Raw genomic sequence first — 25,451 nt, forward strand, 5'->3', positions numbered from 1 at the left:
GGTAGTTTCCTGTTTGGCTTTATTGTTTGAACCCTCGTGCTTTGTCTACGACTTAGGCCTCAAAAATGTTAACCTACATCCTGCGGAAACTCTAGCGATTATTTTCAAACCTCAGAGCACTCTAACCCATGCTCGACCTAGTGTCAAGCCTCTACTTTGTGTAGACCTTCTCAATCCCGCGAGAAGCTTAGCTTTGACCACTTCTTTAACGCCAACTCGTCTAATGACTATGGCTATTTCCGATTAATCTTCTATTGATCTGACCATTGAAGAGCTTGTCGACAATCTTGATCTCACAGGTACCAAGTTTCTTCAAGAAATTGGCTCAAAGCTCTCAAGAACCTATTGCCGATTAATCCTATTTTTGCTTTATCTTCTTCTTGTTTTGGCATTGGGGAATGCCCTCTTATCTTGTATTTTAAGTAATGCTTGTATGAACCTTAACTCTCTTGAGTAATGAAATGCAAGTGTTTTGACAAAAAAAAAAAAGTAAAAACGCAGCATATTTCGTAAAATGCTTTGTTTTGACCTAAAACATCAATAGTATAAATCTATCACAAATTAAATAACTCTATCAGGTCTATATATATATAAATCTGTCAAACACATTAGCTCTATCACGCCTAAATGTATAACTCTACCTAACTTTTGTTATTTCAATAAGAAATATGTCTACCACTACATGAACTCATAAATCTATCGCTTTTAATTATACCTACCCGTTTGGAAAGATCTACCATCGCGTAAAACTATATCTTTCATATAAATCTATCTTAGTGTATATGTCTGCCATAATAACTATATAAATCTGTCAAACAAAACTGCTACTCGACATAAACCTATTAAATCTGTAACTATTGTAGTAATATCTCTATCAAAAATCATAATTCTATCATCATTACCATATATCTATCCAATTTATCTACCACCCACCATAAATCTGCCAACGTTTTTAATGTCTACCATCACTAATCTTTGTTTGCTAATTTAATCTACTAAATTCTAAAACTCTATCAAATAAGTCTGCCAATATTTATATTACTTTGTCGGAATATATTTGTCTGTCGTTAAATAGATTATATGAGCGGGAGTTTTTCCCTCCAAAATTTTTGAACGGTTATGTAAAAGACAAATATGTGGCATTGCTTTTTAATGGCACACTTGTGATTCTTTTTTTCCTCACTCACCATTCAAAGGATTTATATGTCATTAAAATTTTCAAAAAAAAAAAAGACATTCTAGTCATTTTTGACCTTTTCTAAGCCATTACAGTAAAGCTCCCTTAAAAATATCTTTACGTATAAAATTTTAATAACAGTTCTCAACTTTCATCTGATTTTCATTTTACTTCCAAACACCTAGTACATTATATAATACTCTATTAATACAAATAAAAGATTAAGAAATATGAAATAAACAAAATATCACAGATTTTTAAAATAAAAAACGTAAAAACATTTTCAAACTAAATACATAATCTAACTAAAAAAATATGTGGCCTTACAATTTTTTTCTATTTTGTGGCCTTGGGCAAATGCCCTTGTCAATACACATGAGGCACGGCACTGGAGCTTCTGTTCTTGTACCGCTATATAGCAGTAGCTGGAATGTATGCCTTCATGCTGAAGAAGAGAGCAGCCAGGGCAACTAATCAAAACAACCCTTTTGGTAAGACATGGTTATGTGTTTCCAAAATTTTCTCTCTTACTAACCGTTTCTCCTCCATTGCAACCATGTGGGATATGAATATGAGAACTATTGATGCTCCGCGCCTTATGGGAGCAAGAGCTTTCAGTTTCCAAGAGCTGAAGAGTTTTACAAAGAACTTCTCAGAGGAAAATTGTGTTGGGGGTGGAGGCTATGGGAAGCTATGGATCTTTGCCACTCAATGGCCTTTAAACGTTGCATTATGATCCTAAACTGTTGGTGACGCAGGTATACAAAGGACTTCTTCCTACTGGGGAGGTAATAGCGATCAAAAGAGCTAACCAAGACTCTAAGCAAGGAGACTTGGAGTTCAAAACAGAGGTAGAATTCCTTTCAAAACTTCATCACAAAAACGTCCTCAAGCTCTTGGGATTTTGTTTCGATCAAAAGGAGCAGTTTCTAGTATATAAGTATATCCCCAATGGCTCTCTTCGTGATAGTCTATCAGGTAAGTGTAAGATTTCTCTTCCTCATGATTTCTGATAGTTCTCCAATAACGAATTTGGTATTAATGNCTTCTTTTTTGTTGATAGGGTTTCGACATCGAGGATATCACTGCACCACCAGGTACTATGGGTGGATTGATGCGCTTCAGCTGTCTAGGTTTTCACTCCTCCTTGTATCCTTATCGTCCCTTGGTCAACCGTTATGCTAGACTGGGTCTTCATCCTTACAATATGAAGGAGGTATAAACTAGTTTCCTACGTCTTTCACGTTATCATACCACAGTCAACAATAATTTCTCTTTTTTTTTTTTTAGGTTACCAACTTCAAGCTCCATCATCTGATCAAATTCAACTTCCGGTCCAGTGGTGCTTCTTCTTTCCTCATGACTTTGGCTGCAGTTGATCCAGTTGCCAATAGTCTAGTGCAAACCTTTCAGGTTCAAGTTGATGAAGCGAACTGTGGCTTTTTGGATGTGATTTGTTCTATCTCTAGAATTAGAGGTAACTACTTTGAATAAATCTCATAATTGTTCATTTTTTTATATACAAGTAAAGAGTATAAATCTCACTTTGAATAATTATGTTGCATAGGAGATACCACCAGTGAGCGCTTCTCGTCTAGTTATGACAATGCTCGATTGCCTGATTGGCCCTCACATAATTTCATTGATAGCCAACGGTTTTACCTGGTAAGTATGTTTTAGTCTCCACAGATTTTTTTTTTTTTTTTTTTTTTTNTGATTTTTTTTTAGCTCATGATCATTTAAGAATCAAGGTGATATTAGGTGCAGGGATCAGAGTTGCCATACCCACACTGGATTTATTTGTACCTGGAGCTTGCAGTTCTTAAATATGATATTAGGATTTCAGATGTAAATCTATCGTTTTCTTTGTTTTTGCATATCAATGCACATACCACCGAGGGTGACTGTTGGTTGTTGTTGCAGGATTTTTTTTGGTCCAACTTGGAGATTGTTCAAGTGGCTATAGAAACTACTGAGGAGGCGCCGCTCCAGGCCAAAAATTCAATCCTCTACATAACTTTTAAAGGATTGGCCACTGGTGGTATTGGCCAGCATGTCGAACGCAAAGCTATCATTAAAAGCTTCTTCAGTGAGCCTTCAGGATTCTTGTCTCTCAAGGGTCACTTGTGCAAGGAAGAAGAAGAAGATTTGAGTCATACAGCCACGATTAACCGTTTGAGAGAAATCTCTAGGCGAAATCGGGAACTGTACTTACGGTCACGCACAACCGTTTAGGAAACTATGTATGGTGGATCAGGTTAAGATATGCAGAAGTTTGCTAACGATTTTTATTTAAACGGTACTCACTGATGATTGGATTTTTCAATTATAGTTTTGTCATTCCATTTAATTTTCTCAAAAAAAGTAATAATAATAAAACGAAACAAACGTTAGAAGCAAACGCAATTCATGAGTCATATGACCCATGACACTGCATCCTCTTGGTTGGTGAGGTGATGTGATGTGCGTGTTCGCTGTGTGTGTGTCCGCGTTCATCTTTTTTATTTGCTTTTCCCCCAATATCAGTTAAATCACTACACACACTTCCCAGCACACTCCTAACTTTCTATTTCTGAAATTTAGCATTCATAATCCTCTTTTGACAACATACTCATATTTCTAAAATTTAACATCGCTTTAAAAGTCTTTGGACAACAGTTATTGTAATGTCTTTTAGTTGAATGACATAAGTTAGGGAGTAAAAATTGTTGAGTTCAAAGTTCAAAGCTTTGTTAAAAGTTAAAACCCAATGACTAAAGATGAATTCTATTTAATCGGCTTCAGAAAACCATAATCTGAAAATATGACATACCAAACAACTTTGTTCTCTTATTGAAAAGGAAAGAAAAAAGAAAAATAATGTAAATAGTTAGTCACATACGGCTTTTCCAAATTATCATATGCATACATATTTGTAGAAGTAGAAAAAAATACATAATCACTATAATTAATCATAGTTAGGTTACATCAATAACAGAGTTCCTATTAAAGATAAATCGTTGCGTACAAGTTGTGCTTTGATCAATTATCAGTACACATACGTTGTTCATATGAAAATGTCATTTTACACTTATAATTGAGTCCTTTCATCACCGAATGTTTCCAGAAATAAAATGAAAGAGCTTGCTTGCACCACTACATCAACATAAAGTTCAATTATTATAAGTTTGATCTTTATATCTCAATTAATTAATGTAACCTTGTCACTAACCTGAAATCTTTGTTGAATCCCACAAGTAATCCTCTAACACCTTTTTGGTATTTTGAATTACATAACGTCATCACAATACTCTCTCTCATCAACATTTACATTCCCTATATATTAACAGTTTCTCTTTAGTCATTACCATCCACAAAACTCATTCTAAATCAAAAGAACATACGAAAAAGCACCATACAGACGAAAAGATGAAGCGATTCATTGTTCTTGCGCTTTGCATGCTTATGATCCTTGAAACCACAAAAGGTTTAGATTTCCATGACAAAGATGTGGAATCAGAGGACAGCTTGTGGGAGCTATACGAACGGTGGAGGAGTCACCACACGGTTGCTGCTAGGAGCCTTGAAGAGAAGGCTAAGAGGTTCAACGTGTTCAAGCACAACGTGAAGCACATCCACGAGACTAACAAGAAGGACAAATCTTACAAGCTCAAGCTCAACAAGTTTGGTGACATGACTAGTGAGGAATTTAGGAGAACATACGCTGGTTCAAACATCAAACATCATAGGATGCTTCAAGGCGAAAGACAGGCCGCAAAAAGCTTCATGTATGCAAATGTAGATACTCTCCCAACCTCCGTTGATTGGAGAAAGAATGGAGCCGTCACTCCTGTCAAAAACCAAGGCCAATGCGGTAAAACTCTTCTTTTCATCGATGCTTCAATCTAAAAGAAATATGTAAAATTAGTAGTTAGTACCGACACAAGATTAGGTTTGTGCTTATTACAGGGAGTTGTTGGGCGTTTTCAACAGTTGTGGCGGTGGAAGGGATCAACCAAATAAGAACACAAAAGCTGACATCACTGTCAGAGCAAGAGCTTGTGGACTGCGATACAAACGAGAACCAAGGGTGCAACGGAGGTCTGATGGACCTTGCTTTTGATTTCATCAAGGAGAAAGGAGGTCTCACGAGCGAGCTAGTGTACCCTTACCAAGCTTCTGATGAAACTTGTGACACAAAGAAAGAAAATGCTCCGGTGGTTTCAATCGACGGACACGAAGATGTTCCGAAGAACAGCGAGGATGATCTAATGAAAGCTGTTGCTAATCAACCTGTCTCTGTTGCTATTGATGCTGGAGGCTCAGACTTTCAATTCTACTCCGAGGTAAGATAACTCACAACACACAAACTATAATTTCATTTAAAAACGTATTAATCTTTCTTTGTCTGAACACATGCAACTGTTTCATTAGGGAGTGTTTACGGGACGATGTGGAACAGAGCTAAACCATGGAGTTGCGGTCGTAGGCTATGGAACAACTATAGACGGAACAAAGTATTGGATCGTGAAGAACTCATGGGGAGAGGAATGGGGAGAGAAAGGATACATAAGAATGCAAAGAGGTATCCGTAATAAAAAAGGACTTTGTGGTATTACAATGGAGGCTTCTTACCCTCTCAAGAACTCCAACACTAATCCTACTAGACTTTCCTCGGACTCGCTTAAAGATGAACTCTAAAGCTCTTTAATCTTTATATTATAAAAGAAAATAATAAGTTTGATCATCATTTCTTTATGATATGCTTGTTTGTTTTTTTTTAGATTTCTTTATTTATAGGATATTATGTTTTTTCAATGTACGTATGAAGTTGATGGGAACCTTTTGAATTCATCAATGATTAAATATATGGTTTTTATGTTAGTCTCTAAAACCAAAAGAACACACAAGCTAAGGCTTTTTGGCAGAAAATAAGTAAGTCGGTGATAATATGAAGTTTCTTTTGATAAAGCAAAGTGAAACAAACCTTTTTTATCTTTATGCCAACTCATATTATATTAAAGAGAAAGATAGATTACCAAGCTACTCAGATACAACAAAATCATAGAAGGAAGAAGATACTGCACCACACAAACAACAGGATTAGTTTTGCTAAGTTATCTAAGTATCTTCTATTGTTTACACGTTTTTATGAAGACTATTTCGTTATTCACTTATATGTGTGTGCCTATTGTTTTTATTGCAGTTTCTGTTCATGTTCTAACCAATATAATTCATAAATGAGTAACACAAGCCTAACCAATATAATGATACTAATCAAGCTTCATTTACGTTATGAAGAAAATGTGAAGATGATTTGTAAAGCTATGAAATTTCAGAACAGATGAATAAAATTTTCAGGACAAATGGCTAATTTGTATATAATGTTGTAAAATGTTTTAGAAACTTTGCACACAATCTTAGACTTTGTGTGAGTAAAAGTAAAAAAGAAAAATTACTAGAGCTAAACCAAAAGTCCAAAACAGAGTAATAGTAGTAAAACCCTTTCTTTTGCAAAATATTATTACTTGGCTTGAAGGTTGAAGCTGCTGAGCCATGTCCATGGCGTATTCTTCTCTTACGACCCAATCCTTTTATTCTTCAATTCCGTTATCTCACCGAGTTCACCTCCCTGAACCTTATCTTCTTCTTCGCTCCTCACTCTATCGAAAACCCCTTTCTCTCTCTGCTACTTCCCCTTCGTCTTCATCTTCTTCTTCCATTTTCCTCTCCTGCTTCGATGAACCCTCACCAGATAGTGTTCAAGAACCAGACAATTCGACAAATATTATCAGAGAAGATGAAGTTGATGAGGAAGAAGAAGAAGAAGAAGAAGGAGATGAGTTCACAGACCCAATTCTTAAATTCTTCAAGTCACGAACTTTAACATCAGAACCAACCGAAGACCCAGCTCGTGAATCCAAATTCTCCCTCCAGAAGAATCGTCGAACGTCCTGGCACTTGGCTTCAGACTTCGCTGACTCTGGAACTGAAATAGAGTCCGAGCCTGAGGAATCAGTCTCTGTGGCAAATCAACAAACACCTGGTGTGCTGCTTACTCCGTTTGAAAATGGCATCGTCGCTGGGGAAATCTTGGAACTTGCTAAGAATTTGAAAGAGAATCAAACTCTAGGAGAGATGTTATCAGGTTTTGAGAAAAGGGTTAGTGATACAGAGTGTGTAGATGCATTGGTGATGATGGGTGAATCTGGTTTTGTCAAGAGTTGTTTGTATTTCTATGAATGGATGAGTTTGCAAGAACCTTCTCTTGCTTCGCCTCGTGCTTGCTCTGTGTTGTTTACATTGCTAGGTAGACAAGGAATGGCTGATAAGATTCTGCTTCTGCTAAGTAATTTACCAGACAAGGACGAGTTTAGAGATGTTCGTCTCTATAATGCCGCCATTTCTGGCCTATCAGCTTCTCAAAGGTAACATCTTTTTGTCCTCTTTGCACCATGGAGAATGTAAAGTTGCAGTCTTTGTTCAAGCTTTAGTCAAATGTTGTAGTTGGTGATCTTTGTTAGGTATGATGATGCTTGGGAAGTGTATGAAGCTATGGATAAGATCAATGTGTATCCGGACAATGTTACTTGTGCTATAATGATAACTACCATGAGGAAAGCAGGACGAAGTGCGAAAGAAGTTTGGGAGATATTCGAGAAGATGAGCGAGAAAGGTGTGAAGTGGAGTCAGGATGTTTTTGGTGGCCTTGTGAAATCGTTTTGTGATGAAGGGCTAAAAGAAGAAGCTCTTGTGATCCAAACGGAGATGGAGAAGAAAGGTATTCGTTCGAATACGATTGTGTATAATACTCTGATGGATGCTTACAACAAATCCAACCACATAGAAGAAGTGGAAGGACTTTTTGCTGAAATGAAAGCTAAAGGCTTGAAGCCAACAGCTGCAACTTATAACATTCTCATGGATGCTTATTCTAGAAGGATGCAGCCTGATATCGTTGAGACACTGCTGAGGGAGATGGAGGATTTAGGTTTAGGTCCAAATGTGAAAGCGTACACGTGTTTGATTAGTGCGTATGGGAGGACAAAGAAGATGAGTGATATGGCTGCTGATGCTTTCCTGCGGTTTGAGACCTTCGTCACATTCTTACACAGCTCTTATTCATGCTTACTCGGTCAGTGGTTGGCACGAAAAAGCTTATGCTTCCTTTGAAGAGATGTGTAAAGAGGGGATTAAACCGTCTGTTGAAACATACACATCACTTCTCGATGCATTCAGACGATCTGGTGACACTGCAAAGCTGATGGAAATTTGGAAACTAATGCTGAGAGAAAAAATTAAAGGGACACGGATAACGTATAACACTCTTCTTGATGGGTTTGCCAAGCAAGGTCACTACATCGAAGCAAGGGATGTTGTTTCTGAGTTTGGTAAAATGGGTTTGCAGCCAAGTGTTTTGACTTACAATATGCTGATGAATGCGTACGCACGGGGTGGACAAGATGCGAAATTGCCACAGCTGTTAAAGGAAATGGCTGCTCTTAACTTAAAACCTGATTCCATCACATATTCAACCATGATCTACGCGTTTGTTCGTGTTCGAGACTTCAAAAGGGCTTTCTTTTACCACAAGATGATGGTTAAAAGCGGGCAAGTACCAGACCCGAGGTCCTATGAGAAACTTAGAGCGATTCTCGAAGACAAGGCAAAGACAAAGAACAGAAAGGATAAAACTGCCATACTTGGTATAATTAATAGTAAATTTGGTCGGGTTAAAGCTAGGACGAAAGGGAAGAAGGATGAGTTCTGGAAATACAAAAAGAACAGAACTACTTCTCCTGATCCTCGCCGATCTTGAGCCTGAAAGCTATATAAATGCTTTAGTGGTATATAGTGAGGAGGCTCAAGCTATACAAATGTAGCTGTATGCAATATATTCTGTTATTTGTATCTTATTTTATTTTGTTCCTAGGAGACACTTTGGTCATATGTAGTAAAAAGTGCAGAAGTTTAGCTTTATTGTTCGGACAAGCAAAGAATCTCTTAAGCTGCAAGCAATCTTCAGATATAACTCTATACTCTCTCTGCATCAAAGATCACACACATCACTCTCTTGTAAACAGACCCAATAAAGAAAATGAAAATCTTGATCTTGATTCTATCCTCTCTGGCACTCATGGAGCTTTGCATTGTGGATGCATGCCGATCATACTGTGGAAACATAACCATTGACTATCCGTTTGGAATCCGAAATGGATGTGGGCATCCAGGGTATAGAGATCTCTTGTTTTGTATGAACGATGTCTTGATGTTTCACATAAGTTCAGGTTCTTATAGAGTGTTGGACATCGATTACGCATATCAGTCCATAACACTGCATGATCCTCACATGTCGACCTGCCAAACCATCGTGCTCGGCGGCAAAGGCAATGGCTTTGAAGCTGAGGATTGGAGAGCTCCTTATTTCAATCCTACCTCTGATAATGTCTTTATGTTGATTGGATGTTCTCCTAAATCTCCTATATTTCAAGGTTAGTAAGTTACTACAACAAACACTTCAAGAAAAAAAAACAACTAAGATATTGAATTTTAATTTATTTAAGTTTCAACTTAGGCTAGACAACTTTTGAAAATTAGTTTGGATTCTTCATAAAAACAACTTAACATTAGATTTTGATTTCTTTGTAATCTTATAATCCGATTTAGAATTTGAGTTCGTTTTATTTGTTGGATTTTCGGTTAATCAGTTTGATTTATTATTATTATTATTATTATTATTATGATTATGATTATTATTATTATTATTATTATTTAATTATGAGGAATATTATTATTACATTAATTAATATGATTACATATACCTTTCATACATAGGTAACTGAAAAATTATTATATCTTTTTCCATATACCAAAATTCAGTTTGGATGATGATTTTTTTTTTAAAACTTAAACCAATCCGATTATTAACACTCGGAGTCCGGTTTAATTTGGTTCTTTCTCCGGTTAAATGCTGGTTTATAGGCTTCCCGGAAAAGAAAGTGCCATGCCGCAACATCTCAGGAATGAGCTGCGAAGAATACATGTCATGTCCAGCTTGGGACATGGTCGGATACAGACAACCGGGTATACATTCCGGGTCAGGTCCACCCATGTGTTGTGCGGTCGGGTTTGAGTCCGTAAAAGCGATTAATCTAAGTAAGTTAGAGTGTGAAGGATACAGTAGTGCGTATAATCTCGCACCCTTGAAGCTTAGAGGACCGTCTGATTGGGCTTACGGTATACGTGTCAAGTACGAGCTACAAGGAAGTGATGCGTTTTGTCGTGCATGTGTTGCAACTTCTGGGACTTGTGGTTACGAATCTGCTGATGGTGGAGGGCTTAGGCATGTTTGTATGTGTGACAACCACAATTCCACTACAAACTGTGATTCAGGTCAGTATCGTATCATCAGTTCTTTTGTACTAAAAAGTTAAATGGTTTTATACTTTATACAGATTAGGTCCAATGAACCGGTTTAGCGTTTAGACCAAATTTTCTAAACAATTGGTTCACTAATTTAATTAAAAAGTTGATGATTTTCTTTGTTTATGTATGTGTATAGTTATAACACCATCCGGTACATCATTACATTTTCAACCAAAAACTTTTGGATGTAAGTTTCAAAATGCATTTACGTGTACTTTTAATTATTACAAATTTATTTCATCTTAGTTTAAATTTTTTTTTTTCTTTTTGCAGCACTGATCATCTACTTCATAACTATGAGCATAGGCTTTCAAAGAAGACAATGAGTACCCATCATTTATAAAAATCGTACTAAGCTTCCATTTTACTTTTACTTTTACTTTATTCTTCACGTTTGCTAGTTTCATTACATGAAATTATTATTATGTAACATTTTGTGTATACTTCCACAAAATTTTGACATTGTATACCAAATTTGCAGCCTCGATAAAATGTTGCTTCAGAAGTAGATCTTTGGTATTGGTTGTAAAAGAGAATCAATACTCTATTCGTGTTACACAACTTTATTCATGTTTCTCGTAAATTTCATAAACTAATTACAATCTTTGGGATGATTAGAAAATCCATTAATTATTGCAAAACAACTACAATGACTCAAATTAAGAGTTTAGTTACTAAACTATCTTGTAAAATGTGAGGGTTAGATGAGTTATTTTTTGCCTAAAATATATTTTTTCTTTTGTTAGAAAAAAGTTAAATTTACCCTCCTAGCAATTTTTAAAAAAAAATCAAAATATTTTCAAAAGTTTGTCAGACTAATTGTGACAGATTTGTTTGTAAACAACAAATTTGTTTTTGCATGACAAATATTTTATAACAGTCTCAGTTTGGACTACAGATTTTTTTAACGATAGTTACGACATATTTATAATTAATAGCAGATTATTTTTCACGACAAAATTATTTATAAGACAACACATACTTTCATAATATATGACAGATTTGATATAATGTCTGGCAGTTTTATATTTTACAGTTATTTTCTTCATCAAAAATCTGTCGTAACGTGACAAATTATTTTACAAAAAAAATTACTAGTTTTAACATCTAGTGATAGCATATTTGTTTTAGGCTATGACAGATTTTTTTATTTAAACAAAAATCTTTTCTTTGATAAAAGATTTATTAACGTTTTATAAAAATTGCTAAAGTGACCTACGTGAAGACCATATGTTATGACATATTTATTTATGTTATGACTGACTTTTTTTTTGTTTCAAAAAATCAAGTGTTTGATTACAAATTTATTAAATGTACAATGTAAATATAGTGACAACAGATTTGTTTTAAGTTATAGTTTTCAAATCTTATTTTTGTGCATTATATTTTTTACAATTCATATTTTAAATAATATTTTTAAATATCATATATCTAAAGCATATTTTTATACATTTAAATTTTCTAAATCATATTTTTCAAAAAAAATAAAATCATATTTTCATACATAATGCTATATTTTAATAAATTATATTTTAATATTATTTTTATTTTTTAGTTATATTTTCATACATTATTTTTTTATAAAAATTATTTAAAATATATTTTTAAATAATATTTTTATAACAATTTTTTGAATATTATTTTGTACATTATATTCTTAATCCTATTTTTATTTTGGTAAATCATATTTTGAAAAATATTTTTTAAACATATTTTTTAAACATTATATTTTCATTAATCATATTTTTATTTTTAAACATTAATCATATTTTTATTTTTTAAACATATATATATATATATATATATAAATATTTAAATTGAGATATAAATTTTGTGGGTTTTTAGTTTTTCTACATACAAATTATGTCATTCTAATTAGTAGGTCTGGGCATAAAATCCGAATCCGAAAATCCGAACCGTATCCGAACCGAAATAAGCGGATTAAAACCGAACCGATATTAAGGAAATAACCGATTGGTTCTTGGCTTTCATTATTTTGGATATCGGATATTATCTGATCCGAACCGATATCCAATAGATATCCGAATATAACCGAACATATAAGAAATAGTATGATATTCCTATAGATATGGCTCATATCTTTTATATATTTGTATGGTTCTATGGGAACCTTGTCATTTACTAAATTTCTATCTTTTTCTTTGTTTTAATACCCCATTAGTATGGTTATCTGGGTACAACAAGATTAAAAAATATTAGAATAAAACATTTTCCAATAACTTTTGATTTAGTTTTGGTTATCGACAATCATAACCGAAATGATCCGAAATCCAAATTATCCGAACCGAAACCGAACCGAATTTTATAAATACCGGAATGGATGTTAGAGTCAATATCCAAAAAAACCGAAATCCGAAAAAATCCGAACCGAATTCAATCCGATATCCGAACGCACAGGCCTACTAATAAGTGGATAAGATGGAACTGGTGTATTTTCACTTAATTATTAACAAATGTTAGCTGGATTAAACTTACAACATTTTGTTAAACGGTGCATTACGTTGAGAATTTTTATTAGATGAGTTATTCGGGAAATGAAAAACAATTCATGTTTTTTTCTTCTAAAGAAAACATATTGACATAATTTTTGGTACTTTTCCCGTAACAAAAAAAAAAACACAAACTGTCCGAGTTTTCTCTGCGCTTACAAGTTAGGTAAAATGGTAATGAATAATGTATTTAATTTCACCCGGCAAAGTTCAAGGACGGCCTGTGAACATATAGATGCTCGACCAACGATTTAGATGGTCCTCGTTGTTCTCGGAGGAGCTTGACTAACGAGAAATTTGGTTCAAAAAATAACATTACATTCAAAAGAAAAGAAAGTATTGCAATTCATAACCAAAGTTTGACATTGGTCCGATAAGTCATAATCTATACGGCTCGTAGATTGTGTGAATTGAAGGACATTTAGCTTAATTAGTTAGATTCTTGATTCATTAAGGTTGAATGCCGAAAGCAAGATATATTGGAGAACTTCTCTCACGACTCTTTTTATAAAAATCAAACGGACTCTTGCAAACCCAAGTTTATAATTAACTAGAAAGTTACCCACGCGATGCGTGGGTTATAAAATCAAATATTTTGTATGTAACATAAAATTTCATTAAATTATATATGAAATGTTCGTAATATTATTTATATGTGTCTTGAAAAGAATTTAAATACATACATTTATAAGTTTATAATTATGAAGTGTGTTAAAAGAAGGACAATTTTCACATATTGCATAAAAATAAGTTTTGGTTTTAAATTTAGCAAATTATTTCTAAATTCTGAAAATACTAAAATAGCTTTACTTTCACGTACTTTTAATCTTATACTCTAAATACTAAACTATATCTCTTCAAAATTATACCCTAAATGTAAAATATAAAAATATAGATAACCATTGGAAATGGTGTAAGCTTTACTCGGCATAATGACGGATGGAGTAAGAGTTACAGGAAAGTAGACATGAAGTATGATTGGTAACTTAAACAATACCAATGCGATATAAAAGTAGTTTTGCTTTTGTACAGGTTAATCTACTAAAATTTAGACCAATTTTAATGATTGACATATGTCAAGTATTGAGGTTACAATATGTATATATATATTAAATATTTTACAATAGGTCTATGTAATGTTTTACAAAAGGATGTTGTAAAGTTTGGGAAGTGATTCCAAAAAGGCATAAAGAAAATGTGATCTTTTGATCATTTATATATTCATTACACGGTAAAATTAGGCTCAATTTTTTTATCAATATGCAAAGTTAAATATTTTTTTGTAATGGGGATAAAGAACTTTTAAAAATGAAAAACAAAGCAAATTTACAAAACATAAACTCAGAAATATATTGTAGTTGAAGATCAGATGACTTAAGAGGAAAAATCTAAGGGACTTACAACTATAATATTATGAGTGAATATTCAAAGCCAAAGAGATTGTGCTTTAGGAGTCAAGCATTAGGCTCATCTTCATCGCTTAAGACTTCCAACTATAGTTTGAAAGTTAAAAAAATCACATTACAAAACAATGCAAAAACTTTAAATCATGACTATCATAAAACATAATCCTTTGAAAGAAGCTAATAAATATTGACAAGACTCTGATACCAACAAAAAAAAACATTGACATGGCTTTGTAAACAATTTCTTCAAATATTCATAGAGAAATTAATTTGTTAATCATCATACTGCAAGACATCATGTTTTTAAAAAAAAACTTCATAAGAAATAAAAAGAAAGACATATAGCTAAACACTGTTTGAAGTTTGTAAGGAATTTCATTAACACATTATTCTGAGTAATCACATTTATGGTAATAAATACAATTATAAAGCATATTAATTATAATTAATTTGGTCATATGCATTACTGCAACATGAACAGTTTGAACAAAAGAAAACGTTCACCCATAATGTCATAAAGGTAACTGATTGAGAGAATAAAATGTAAATCTAAAGAAACTGAACAAATAAAATGTCCCAAATTAAAAAAATGTGTGTAGACAATTTAGTTTTAGATTAGCAATAATGTGTCTTTTTATTTCATTAAAATTGATAAAATGACACATGTTTTAAAAAATAGAGGGGTGCCAAATGACAATTTCTCATAACTCTACTTTATTATAGTTTTATATATAGTAAATATTGACATGTGAAACCGATCAAAATAGTTAAGTAATAAAGTTCCGATTACGATAAAAAAATAAGTGAAAATTTTATAAATCGTAAAAACAAAATAGAATAAAATATATTTTTGTAAAATAGATCACTTTTTCTTTAACAAAAGTAAACTATAGAGTTTTTTTGCTATGAAATAATATTAAATTAAAAAACTAAAAATAATTAAAGATTTGGTAGAGGAAGATAAGTCAGAGTAGTTCTATATAATAAATAATGTGATTTTTAACCGATTACGTCATCAAAGAAGAATAAAGCAGGTTATAGAATTGATGATGATATGAGAAATGAGGGACAACCAACCATAAGTAAAACATTAATACCTTCTCAGATTATGTAGTTGATCCCATGAAATGATGTCAAGTTCGTAGAAGCAGAGAGGCGTGGAGAAGAAAGAAAATACATTTAACTTTTTTAATTAGTCATGTTAGCTAGGGTACGGGCCTATTTTTTTGGTTTTTTTGGTTTCTTTGCTCCATAGTTTTGAATTTAAATTGAAATGAGTTTATGACTTATTGGCTAGAGAACTGAGATGGATATATTTAAGTTTCTTTAACCCATAGTTTTGAATTAAATTGAGAATAAGGACATGTGTCAGCTATATAAGAAGCCATGTGTCATGTTATTAGAAAAAGTTGAGAAAAACCTTCTATATATATATATATATATATAAGATATAAGATAAGATATACTAAAAGCCACACAGGGCTTTGAATCATAAACAAAAGTTACAAAAACCATTCCCAATTACCAGACGTGAATTAAGAAAAGTACTTGAAAACAAATGGAAAACCACAAGAAACATACCCATCGAATCATACACGTAATAGTCCATACACAAGCTAGTCAAGATGCGCTGCACGTAGCACACACACAACAATTAAACAACATGACACTAAAATCCAAGAACATTAATCAACCTTGTTTGTTGCCGCTTTTTAAAGCAATAGCTGCCAAGACCACTTGAGCTATTGTAAGCAGAAGAATAGCTAAAGCGGCTAACTTTGATAGAGCAATCCATAGAGAACCAACGTAAGTTTGCTTGAAACTTGCCCACCACACAGTACAACCATTCGAAGAATACTCGTCTACATCCTTGATTACAGCTGCCAAGTAGCTATTTTCGTCATCAAACACGTAATCATTCAAGATTCTCTTGAAAAATCGAGACACCTCATCTTGATCTGTTCCGAGATAGTTCTGTATGATCCCTTTCTCAGCAAGATATATGCATCTCTCTCACTGTTAATAAGGCAGCCCATGAACATAGCGTAGCTTGTTATCTCGGTTTATGAATTTGCATGGAACTGCTCAAATGCAATGCAATTTAACAAAAAAACACTCATAAAATCATCCAGGATTATTTCTGGAATTTGAAGCACTCCATTCTTGAAACTTATATCCAATAATGTCCGCGCACCCTTCTTGACCTCAAATTTAACGCCACGGCTACGAAGCTTGTTCACTGGCAATGTTAACCTAGTCTGACGTGCAATGGCACCATTGTTGTCTCCTTCAGCTGGAATTGTAGCACTAGTAGTTTGAGGAGGTTGATTGAGATTGGCAGCATTGTTGTCTCCTTCATCTGGAATTGTAACACTAGTAGTTTGAGGAGGTTGATTGAGATTGACAGCATTGTTGTCTCCTTCAGCTGGTATTGTAGCACTAGTAGTTTGAGGAGGTTGAATGAAAATGAAAGTCTGACGGATCAGATCAAGAAGATGCTTTGCTTCAAATTTGGGGTGTTTCTTTACCAAAGATCGCTCTCCAACTTTAAAGGAACCGTTGAAGAACTTAAGAGCGATTTCTTGTAAATCACTTGGCTGCAAAAATTTTGCTGTGTCTAGTAGAGTGTGTAGAACAACCAGTGGAATCTGATTTCCTAGAAGGAGAAGATCTCTCCTAATAGATGGAAGAGCCCACGGCATACTAAAAATTGCATTTTGCTTGGAGATTTTTTCTGCATTAGTTAGGAACAATACGAGAAGAAAACAACCATCAAGAACCATCATGTTGATTAGAGCTTTATTATCATGAGCATCTTGATCATATGAAGATCCAGAGGGATCATTTTTCTTCTTTCTTTTTTCTGACACCGCTCCAGAAAGATCTAAATATGAATTTCTAATCTCACTTACCTTGAGTGCCAATGCTTTATATAGTGCATCTTCGTTCACACCACTTCCTGTATTCTTTATAAACAATTCCTTAAATTCTTTTTTTTGCCCTTCAATCCAATTTAGTTGTTGATTTCCGCGATAGTAAGGGCCTATGGCCACTACTGTGGGTTGATAGCCATATGCATTGTGGTTGTTGTGAGTGAGACACTTAGGGATCTTGAAGATGCAATAAAGTGAATCCCCAGAAGTACGCTTCTGATGAATTAGGAAGAGAATCAAGCATCAGATTTATTAAAAACCTTTTTTAATAAGATGAATGAATATATATATATATATATATATATACCCCATGGATGGCGCCTGATGAGGGCCCTAGAATATACTTCTCTTGTTTAGCGTTGTTGGGCAGACGATCCATCTTTTCCTTACCTGCATATATAAGAAAATATGAAAAATCATGGCCTCCAAAATGTGAAAAAGAATTGAAAACACACAAGCATATTTGTGGCCAAATGCAAAATTGGCTCACTAACGAATAACAATCCCAAATCAATATGTTGTGTTTATTAATGTTTCAAATATTAATTTACAAAAGTTACTATTTAAACCATACCTGTTTATTAGTATAAAGATTCTCTGTGTGAAGAACACATCAATCGTTGGAATATTTCAGCTTGAAAACAAGGGATCGAGAGAAGACTAGGTTCAAACAAGATCTAAGCAGTTTGGTTTAATTATATATAGATATAGATGCTCTCCACCCTCGATCTTTCACGTTATCACATACTAGCACTTGTTTAATACTATTTAAGAGTCTTTGCGAATTGCTATTATTTTTCTTTTTGTCATCAATGAATTGACAAATCCAGATCCATAGCTACTTCCTACTACGTCTTAGCACTCTATGTCTTCGCACGAACCTCCAATATTCATCTTTCCAAATTGTTTTTAAAATGTGTAATTCTTTCTTGCCTATATCTATATAACTGTAAATTTTCTAAAAACATGCCTATTAATATAGGCATATATTGGTTTATTAATGATTTAGTTATGATTTAGCCTCAAATTTTATTTGATTATCATTTTTATTAGATTTCGGTTTATGTTTATTTGATATTTTAAGGCACATATTTTTTTTAATCAATATGCAGATTTTGAATTTTGGTGTTGATCTAATAACGACTCTTACACAAATAATTAGGTTCTAAATTAAAAAAAAAGTAACATTAGACCTGCATATGCATTTTGATATCTTTAAATTTAAATAAGTTTTCATATAGGACATCGTGAGTCGTGCAACATTTTGTGTATTATCAAGAACAAGTGTGTTAAAAAAAAGCGATTTGATCAAATAAAAATGAGTCGACTACCAATCAAAAAAATTAAAAATTAATGCATGTTCTCACAATTTTTAGTATATTTGTTTTCTTTTTCTTGTCAACTAGGGTTGATCTCTTCGTAATACGTGAATTAGGTATCTTCGTAGTACATGATATAGGTAAGAACTCGTCTCATAGATATTTCNAAAAAAAAAAAAAAAAAAAAAAAAAAAAAAAAAAAAAAAAAAAAAAAAAAAATTTCTCTACAAAATAGGAGATTTACAAAGTACTTTGGCCTTCAAACACAAAAAGAAAAAAAAACTAGATTGACATTTCTAATATTCATAGAAAAATATAGAAAATTTAGCATTAGAGAAAATGTAGAATAACAATTTGTGAAACAGAGGAGTATTTTCCTAAACAGAAACAAAAGTTATTTTTATAACCCACGCTCTAGCTGTCTAGCCCGAAAGAATTTGTCTTGTTTCGTATCCGGTTATAAAAACTTATGCAGCAAGTAAATGAATTATTTAATAAAACAGACGTTCATTTTATATTATCCAGAACTTTTTATTGGTTAAAGTATATTACGGTCTTTTCGGTTAATATACGTAGGAAATAGGATAAACTGAGACTTAGCTCGCCTTGCTTTCTACAAGCTGTTTGTCAAAGAAAAAGTATTCCTCATAGCAACTATCTTAACCTATATAAATACATATTTTATATCATTTACTGAAAAACTATCACCTGTAAATCTTTTACTAACAATGAATCAGAAGATGAAAAGACTTTTCTTGATCATTTTCTCTTTGCTTCTCATTTTCAATTTTGCTCTGGGATTCAACTTCGAAGAGTTGGATTTGGTGAGCGAAGAGAGCTTATCTAAGTTATACGAGAAGTGGATGGGGCACTACTCTATCGTAAGGGGAACCGATGAGATGGATCGTAGATTGGAAATTTTTAAAGATAATGTGAAGTACGTCCACGATACCATGACCGTACCCTACAACCTTAAGCTGAATAACTTCGCTGACTTGACCTTCGAAGAGTTTTTTGACATGTACGGTAATTGTTACACTTGCGATGGCGAGGAAACGTATGAAAATGTTTCAGGACGGTTCATGCATGAGAACACGGTAGAAGTAGAACTGCCGACGTCTGTTGATTGGAGAAGGGAGGGAGCCGTCACTGGTGTCAAGTCTCAAGGGGAATATTGTCGTAAGTCTCAAAACATAAAATTCTCTCAAGAATCTCTCTGTTTTGCTTTCAGTGAAAGAAAAAAATAATGTTTTCACTTTCTGGAAACTTGAAGAACAATTCAACAGCTTGAGTGCTTAAGAAAAACAACATATTTTAAGATTTAACAGCTTTGGATTGTTCAATAATATCATCGAAATTAGTACGCCACCTCTAACATGTAATGTATAATAAGAAAAATTGTAGATTAAGCTTAATGTGTCGTCAGACTAGTTAAGTCTTTGTTGATCGTAAAGATATGTTATTGCAATCTAACTAATTGAGACTACGGGAGCATTACCAGACAGTTGCTGGGCGTTCTCTGTAGTTGCAGCCGTCGAGGGAATCAACAAGATCATTAATAAAAAAGAACTTGTCTCACTGTCGGAACAAGAACTTGTGGACTGTGACAGTAACAATGACGGTTGTAAGCCAGGTGACATAAAAATTTTTACCATCCAACAAGTCAATTAAGTTTTGGATAGTGAAGAATTCTTATGGAAAAGATTGGGGAGACGAAGGCTTCATAAGGATCGAGAAAGATATAGACAATCCACAAGGGCGTTGTGGTATCGCAATGAACCCCTGGTATCCAATCATGAACTCACCTCTTCATCCCTCTGCCCCAGAAGATAAAGGCAGCAAAAACGATGAGCTTTAAATTCATTGTATAATTGTATACTCTAATAATAAACTCATGTTTGTTAAGCTAAAAGATTTCAGCTTGGTATTTGTTGTGATTTTGGTGAATTTGATGTACAGTATTTGTGAAGCTTAAAAAAAGAGAGTAAAGTTTGAAGGAATCGCCTTTTTAAATGTTTTCCTATACCAAATTTGGAAATAAGTGTATATAAACCTTTCTTTTTAATTTTTGGTGCAAAAGTGTGTATAATCCTTTGTTTTTTTTTTGTTGACAAACGCGTATAATCCTATGTTTAAATTTTTATAAGCCCAAATCCAATACAAATGACAAAACTATACATTTATATAAATAAATAAATAAAAATAACCCGTAATGCATTTTGAATGCTATTAGAGCAATATCAAATTCAAATCTATAAATCATGAAATTACGTGTGTTTCTTAAACATTTCAAAGTGTGATTTGATTTGTTGAATTTCGAAAATGTTTGTTTTCTAGTTTTTTTTTCTTAAATATAATATGCTAAGAATCATATTTTTTCTCAACAACATATATTTTTTATATATATCCTATCAGCTGGTTCGGTCAGCTCTGATAAAAAAGCATTGAAATGTATAAGATGTAGTTCTTTCCGAAAAACGTATCATACTGTTTAATCCGAGTCGGCCCGACCCGGAGCTAAAGCTGGTGCTTATTTAATTTTGAGGGGCATTATTTCTAATAAAATCGTCTATGGTTTAGGTGTTGACGTACCACTTCTATATTCTTTGAGGTGCACAGTAAACTTTACTATGTTTTTATATAAGAAGCCTTTATTTTAGTAACCAAAGGGTGATCTGAACTTTTATCACACGATTAATCCTCTCAAAATGGATTTAGTTTATCCCACTTAATTATCGGATTTTTCATGGATCTTAAGTCCTCTCACCATATTTTCTAATGAATCTAATGATGACACCCGTTTCGACTGACTTAATGAGAGTGGTAGATAACTATGCATTTGATATGGCTAATGGTTTGATCCATGACCTAGATCGAACATGGCAACTTTTACTCAAGTAAAAACGGACAATTCCTCCTTAAATGAAAACCATTAAACTACTACCATTTGGTTAAGATTTCTTGCATCTATTTTATATATGCATAATTGCTTGCCTTCTAATGGTTTATAGCACTGGAACAATTGCATTGTTAAATGATTATGAAGTTGTTTATCTCTTAAAACTTTTTTCCAAATCTACAAAATGTACTAGGCCAAATTTAGCTGAACCAAACCAAATTAAACTATTTTGTTTTGAGGTAGCTAATTTTTTCGTAAAAGCAAACTAAGCAAAATAAACTAAATCCGATTCCAAAGCAAACCTGAACCAAAACCAAAATAAAAATGAAAATGCACATTATTAATATTTTGTTAAAATCTTTTGTGTAGGTGAGAAGGCATCGTAAGTTAATAAGTATGAAGAAGCCAATCCAAAAGAGCAAAGGAGGGTGCCCAGGCCCATGAACATGCCCATGCCTAATGACATTTGCAAACAGCCAATTGTAACAATAAAGCCCCAAAAAAGTTTTTAGCCAAGGGTTGAATCCTCTTAATTTATAGCTAAACCCAGTTTATAAACGAAGTAGATTCAAAATTGAATCCTATTAACTTAAATTATCATAATACCAAATTCAGAAGAAACCAGAATGCGATTTAGGATCCAAACGTCTTTGATTGAAATATTTGCTACAAACAAAAGATGCCATTTAGTTGAAACATTAAACCCTACAAAGTACAAACAATGCATGCACAAGCAGCCATGAATTATCGAACACACGTTCATGGCAGCTGATGCATCCGATGTTACTTCACTACTCTCGCCTACGCAAACTAAACCAAAAAAAAAAAAAGAAAAACAGAGAAAAAAAAAACCACCGAGCAATCATGACGGGTCTTTGCATGGTCATCCAACGACCGACCATGTGAAAAGCTCCACCACTCCCGGTGTACACTCACACACCACTAAAACCGGTTTTGTGATATCGTCAATAATCAAACAATCTCAACGGTAGCAACGGATGAAACTTGATTATGCTCTCTCATAACCCGTTTCCTAACCCCATTAAGCCAATTCACAACTCCCAAAACGACATCGTACATGCTTAGAGCAAGATATATACCAATACCAGCAATAATCCCATTAGCAATGGAATAAGTCAACGGCATAAGCAAGATCGTCACAAAGGCCGTAACAGCTTCCTTAGTCTCTCCCCATCTGATATCTTTCACAACTCCCATCATCATCACACCAACCATCACCAACGACGGCCCAACCGCCCACCTCGGCACGTTAGTAACTAACGGCGTCAGAAACATCGACGCCAAGAAATAAACTCCGACGATAACGGCCGTTAGCCCTGTCCTCCCTCCTTCTTTCAACCCCGCCGATGACTCCACGAACGTCGCCGTTGTAGTGACCCCTAACGCCGATCCCACCACGGAGGACCCTGCGTCGACTAGGTAAGCCATGTACTCTCCTTCGAACTTCCCGTCTTCCACGAAGCCTCCGATCTCAGCCATCGTGTAGAGTACTCCGGTCGTGCCGAGGAGGTCAACGTAGAAGAGTGTAACGAACGCAACCCAAACCTCGCTGTTTTTAAACTCCGTGAAGCTTATAGCTCCTAACGTTGACTGGATCTTGTGAAAGTCAACGATTTTTGTGAAGTATTTGTAGTTTGAGTCTCCGAGAGGAGTGTGTGGAAAGATTGTGACTTCAGTGCCTCTAATCCAAGAAACAGCCGTAACGAACACGATTCCGTAAATCATACTACCTTTGACGTTCTTCATTAGACCATAGCTCGTTATGAGAAACCCAACAGCTGCTAACCAAAACGTAGAACTCTTCATTTTCCCTCCTAGACAAGCTCCCGTAACGGGGTCCATCTTCGCACACGCGGTTAACGTTACTAACGTTGACTTATCCGGTCCAACGAGCCCAATGCCTTGGTTCATTTGCAAACCAACAAAAGCGATGAACATTCCTATACCAACGGCGCATGCTAGTCTCACCGTTTGAGGGATGAGACGGGCTAGCTTCCCGCGGAGTCCTAGAGCGGACACAGCGAGAAACGCGCATCCTTCAAGAAGCACGATGGCCATAGCTGTATGGTAAGAGATTGAACCGGAGCCACGAAAGCCAACTACGTTGTACGCGATGTAAGCGTTGGCTCCCATACCGGGAGCAAGTCCAAAAGGGAGATTAGCTAACAAACCCATTGCTAATGAACCAACCATGGCTGATAAAGAAGTAGCCACAACAAGGTCCTTTTTAACCCTGGAAATACATTCTTCGTAGCCAGGGTTAGAACCAAGTACGCAGTCTGGCCCCGGTGGTGAAGAACCGGCCACTGTAGAACAGTCGTTGAAGGAGCATGTGGCACCGGAGTCGGCTAAGATATTGGCGTTGACGGTAATGATGTAAGCCATGGTGAGGAATGTGGCGGTTGCAGCTCGGAGTTCAGTCGTGAAAGTTGTTTTTCTTGCTTCTAGCTTGAAGAAACGACCGGCGAAGCTCTTGGAAACGGTGTCGTTTAAGTGTTTCTTCATGTCGCTCCACGACTTGCAAAACTTCTTCTCTCCCCCCATGACTAATAATAATGAGGAATATAGGGAGCAAATGCAGGAAGAGGATGTCATACATATATATACTACTGATATAAATATGTGAACACGAACTTAAATATACAAAGTTGACAAAAAAGAAACTCAAATGTAATCAAATTGCAAAGAAAACAAGTATATATTTCTCTTCAACTAATGAGAAAATAATACAAAAAGCTAACACGACCACGTGATACTCTCTTGTATCTATGGAAGAAAATCTAAATATCTAAGCCTATTTTGACCGAAATTTTGATTAGAAAATTGTTACTTTTTTGGGTTACAATAGATAAAAGAACTGGGAAAGTCATTGTCTAAGAAGTTATAGGCATTGGCTCCGGTCCAAGGACCAAGAATCAAATCAATTTTTCTTTTCTTTGTTGGTGAACTTGGCAAATCAGAATTAGAAGAGAATAATTAGCATTGACAGCATTTTCAAATTATTTTGCAAACTATATATTTATGAGAATAAATCTTCTTATAAGATAAAGTCAGAATAATCTATCTTTGATATGTAGATACTTTTTCTTCGCCAAAAAGACATCTAAATAATTTTATCTGTTAAATATATATCGATATAACATAACCTTGGTTTGTAAAGTATTTTAGTACATATTTTATTTTCTAAACATTTACAAAGGTGCAGGGATATAACGAACTCTATATCCACATCGTTTCTTTTGTATGTGAAATCCTCATGTAAGTTAAGAGTTGATTTCACACGGTATTTAAGCTTATATTATGTTATTTTCTTAATAACACATTTTATGTTAGCGTCTTATTATATTTCGATGGCACGTTATTTAACACGCTATTTTAATTTATTTTATACCATCCTCCCATATATATTGATCACTCTTCGAAAGGTATATGTCTATCTCTTATTATCCACTCTTCCTTTTTTTCCACAAGATATATATGATGTTACATGTCTTTATGACATTTTGATCACCTTCCGTTATCCATATTTCAAGTCAAAGCTCATTTTAACCGTTTTTTTTTTCTATGAAAAGATTATGATTTTAGCAAAAAAATCTCGGGATAACGGCAAAAATTAATTTATCTTCGTTACATATTTTCATACTCCATACAACATTGTCTGGTCTCAAAGAAAGTACGCATTGGATATTACATTTTTAATTCAAGAGTTCTTGGGGTGACACCATCCACTTTTCCGATGAAGGAGAGCCAAAAGCTAGGAAAGTGAACTAGTATTATTCTC

The 25,451-nt window shown here is 34.2% G+C and overlaps 5 protein-coding genes and 1 pseudogene across 6 annotated transcripts; 5 read left to right on the forward strand and 1 right to left on the reverse strand.

Moving 5' to 3' along the window:
• On the forward strand, window positions 2,248-3,477 carry LOC104725533 (UPF0725 protein EMB2204-like). Of its 2 annotated transcripts, XM_010444201.2 has the most exons (5): window positions 2,248-2,393; window positions 2,468-2,654; window positions 2,745-2,842; window positions 2,939-3,025; window positions 3,101-3,477. In XM_010444201.2, exons 1-5 carry the CDS (start codon window positions 2,280-2,282, stop codon window positions 3,410-3,412), a joined length of 798 nt encoding a protein of 265 aa, XP_010442503.1. In that variant the 5' UTR covers window positions 2,248-2,279; the 3' UTR covers window positions 3,413-3,477. The 2 variants fall into 2 exon arrangements, with proteins under 2 accessions (XP_010442503.1, XP_019088037.1); XM_019232492.1 differs by having other exon boundaries at window positions 2,939-3,477.
• LOC104725535 (KDEL-tailed cysteine endopeptidase CEP1) lies at window positions 4,578-6,040 on the forward strand. Its single transcript, XM_010444203.2, has 3 exons — window positions 4,578-5,030; window positions 5,126-5,502; window positions 5,591-6,040. Exons 1-3 carry the CDS (start codon window positions 4,586-4,588, stop codon window positions 5,855-5,857), a joined length of 1,089 nt encoding a protein of 362 aa, XP_010442505.1. The 5' UTR covers window positions 4,578-4,585; the 3' UTR covers window positions 5,858-6,040.
• Window positions 6,667-9,136, forward strand: LOC104725536 (annotated as a pseudogene).
• LOC104725537 lies at window positions 9,184-11,090 on the forward strand. The gene is made up of 4 exons (XM_010444204.2): window positions 9,184-9,648; window positions 10,139-10,549; window positions 10,719-10,769; window positions 10,856-11,090. Exons 1-4 carry the CDS (start codon window positions 9,255-9,257, stop codon window positions 10,906-10,908), a joined length of 909 nt encoding a protein of 302 aa, XP_010442506.1. The 5' UTR covers window positions 9,184-9,254; the 3' UTR covers window positions 10,909-11,090.
• Window positions 19,479-20,608, forward strand: LOC104728759 (vignain-like). The gene is made up of 3 exons (XM_010447700.1): window positions 19,479-19,929; window positions 20,252-20,383; window positions 20,454-20,608. The coding sequence occupies exons 1-3, from the start codon at window positions 19,479-19,481 to the stop codon at window positions 20,606-20,608; spliced, it is 738 nt and encodes a 245-aa protein (XP_010446002.1).
• Window positions 22,282-24,321, reverse strand: LOC104725539 (adenine/guanine permease AZG2-like). The gene has a single exon (XM_010444207.2). It carries the CDS (start codon window positions 24,263-24,265, stop codon window positions 22,622-22,624), a length of 1,644 nt encoding a protein of 547 aa, XP_010442509.2. The 5' UTR covers window positions 24,266-24,321; the 3' UTR covers window positions 22,282-22,621.

The sequence above is a fragment of the Camelina sativa genome, chromosome 11 (assembly GCF_000633955.1).
Source record: "Camelina sativa cultivar DH55 chromosome 11, Cs, whole genome shotgun sequence".
Classification (NCBI taxonomy): domain Eukaryota; kingdom Viridiplantae; phylum Streptophyta; class Magnoliopsida; order Brassicales; family Brassicaceae; genus Camelina; species Camelina sativa.

What these genes read in the sequence shown, in the direction of transcription:
- LOC104725533 (XM_019232492.1), top strand. Translation starts at nt 2,280, where the DNA reads ATGGGTGGATTGATGCGCTTCAGCTGTCTAGGTTTTCACTCCTCCTTG. An exon ending in TTCTATCTCTAGAATTAGAG is followed by an intron (nt 2,655 to 2,744) that starts GTAACTACTTTG and finishes TATGTTGCATAG; the next exon opens with GAGATACCACCAGTGAGCGC. An exon ending in ATAGCCAACGGTTTTACCTG is followed by an intron (nt 2,843 to 2,938) that starts GTAAGTATGTTT and finishes AGGTGATATTAG; the next exon opens with GTGCAGGGATCAGAGTTGCC.
- LOC104725535 (XM_010444203.2), top strand. Translation starts at nt 4,586, where the DNA reads ATGAAGCGATTCATTGTTCTTGCGCTTTGCATGCTTATGATCCTTGAA. An exon ending in CAAAAACCAAGGCCAATGCG is followed by an intron (nt 5,031 to 5,125) that starts GTAAAACTCTTC and finishes TGCTTATTACAG; the next exon opens with GGAGTTGTTGGGCGTTTTCA. An exon ending in ACTTTCAATTCTACTCCGAG is followed by an intron (nt 5,503 to 5,590) that starts GTAAGATAACTC and finishes CTGTTTCATTAG; the next exon opens with GGAGTGTTTACGGGACGATG.
- LOC104725537 (XM_010444204.2), top strand. Translation starts at nt 9,255, where the DNA reads ATGAAAATCTTGATCTTGATTCTATCCTCTCTGGCACTCATGGAGCTT. An exon ending in CACTACAAACTGTGATTCAG is followed by an intron (nt 10,550 to 10,718) that starts GTCAGTATCGTA and finishes GTATGTGTATAG; the next exon opens with TTATAACACCATCCGGTACA. An exon ending in TCAACCAAAAACTTTTGGAT is followed by an intron (nt 10,770 to 10,855) that starts GTAAGTTTCAAA and finishes TTCTTTTTGCAG; the next exon opens with CACTGATCATCTACTTCATA.
- LOC104728759 (XM_010447700.1), top strand. Translation starts at nt 19,479, where the DNA reads ATGAATCAGAAGATGAAAAGACTTTTCTTGATCATTTTCTCTTTGCTT. An exon ending in GTCTCAAGGGGAATATTGTC is followed by an intron (nt 19,930 to 20,251) that starts GTAAGTCTCAAA and finishes GAGCATTACCAG; the next exon opens with ACAGTTGCTGGGCGTTCTCT. An exon ending in CAATGACGGTTGTAAGCCAG is followed by an intron (nt 20,384 to 20,453) that starts GTGACATAAAAA and finishes CTTATGGAAAAG; the next exon opens with ATTGGGGAGACGAAGGCTTC.
- LOC104725539 (XM_010444207.2), bottom strand. Translation starts at nt 24,265, where the DNA reads ATGACATCCTCTTCCTGCATTTGCTCCCTATATTCCTCATTATTATTA.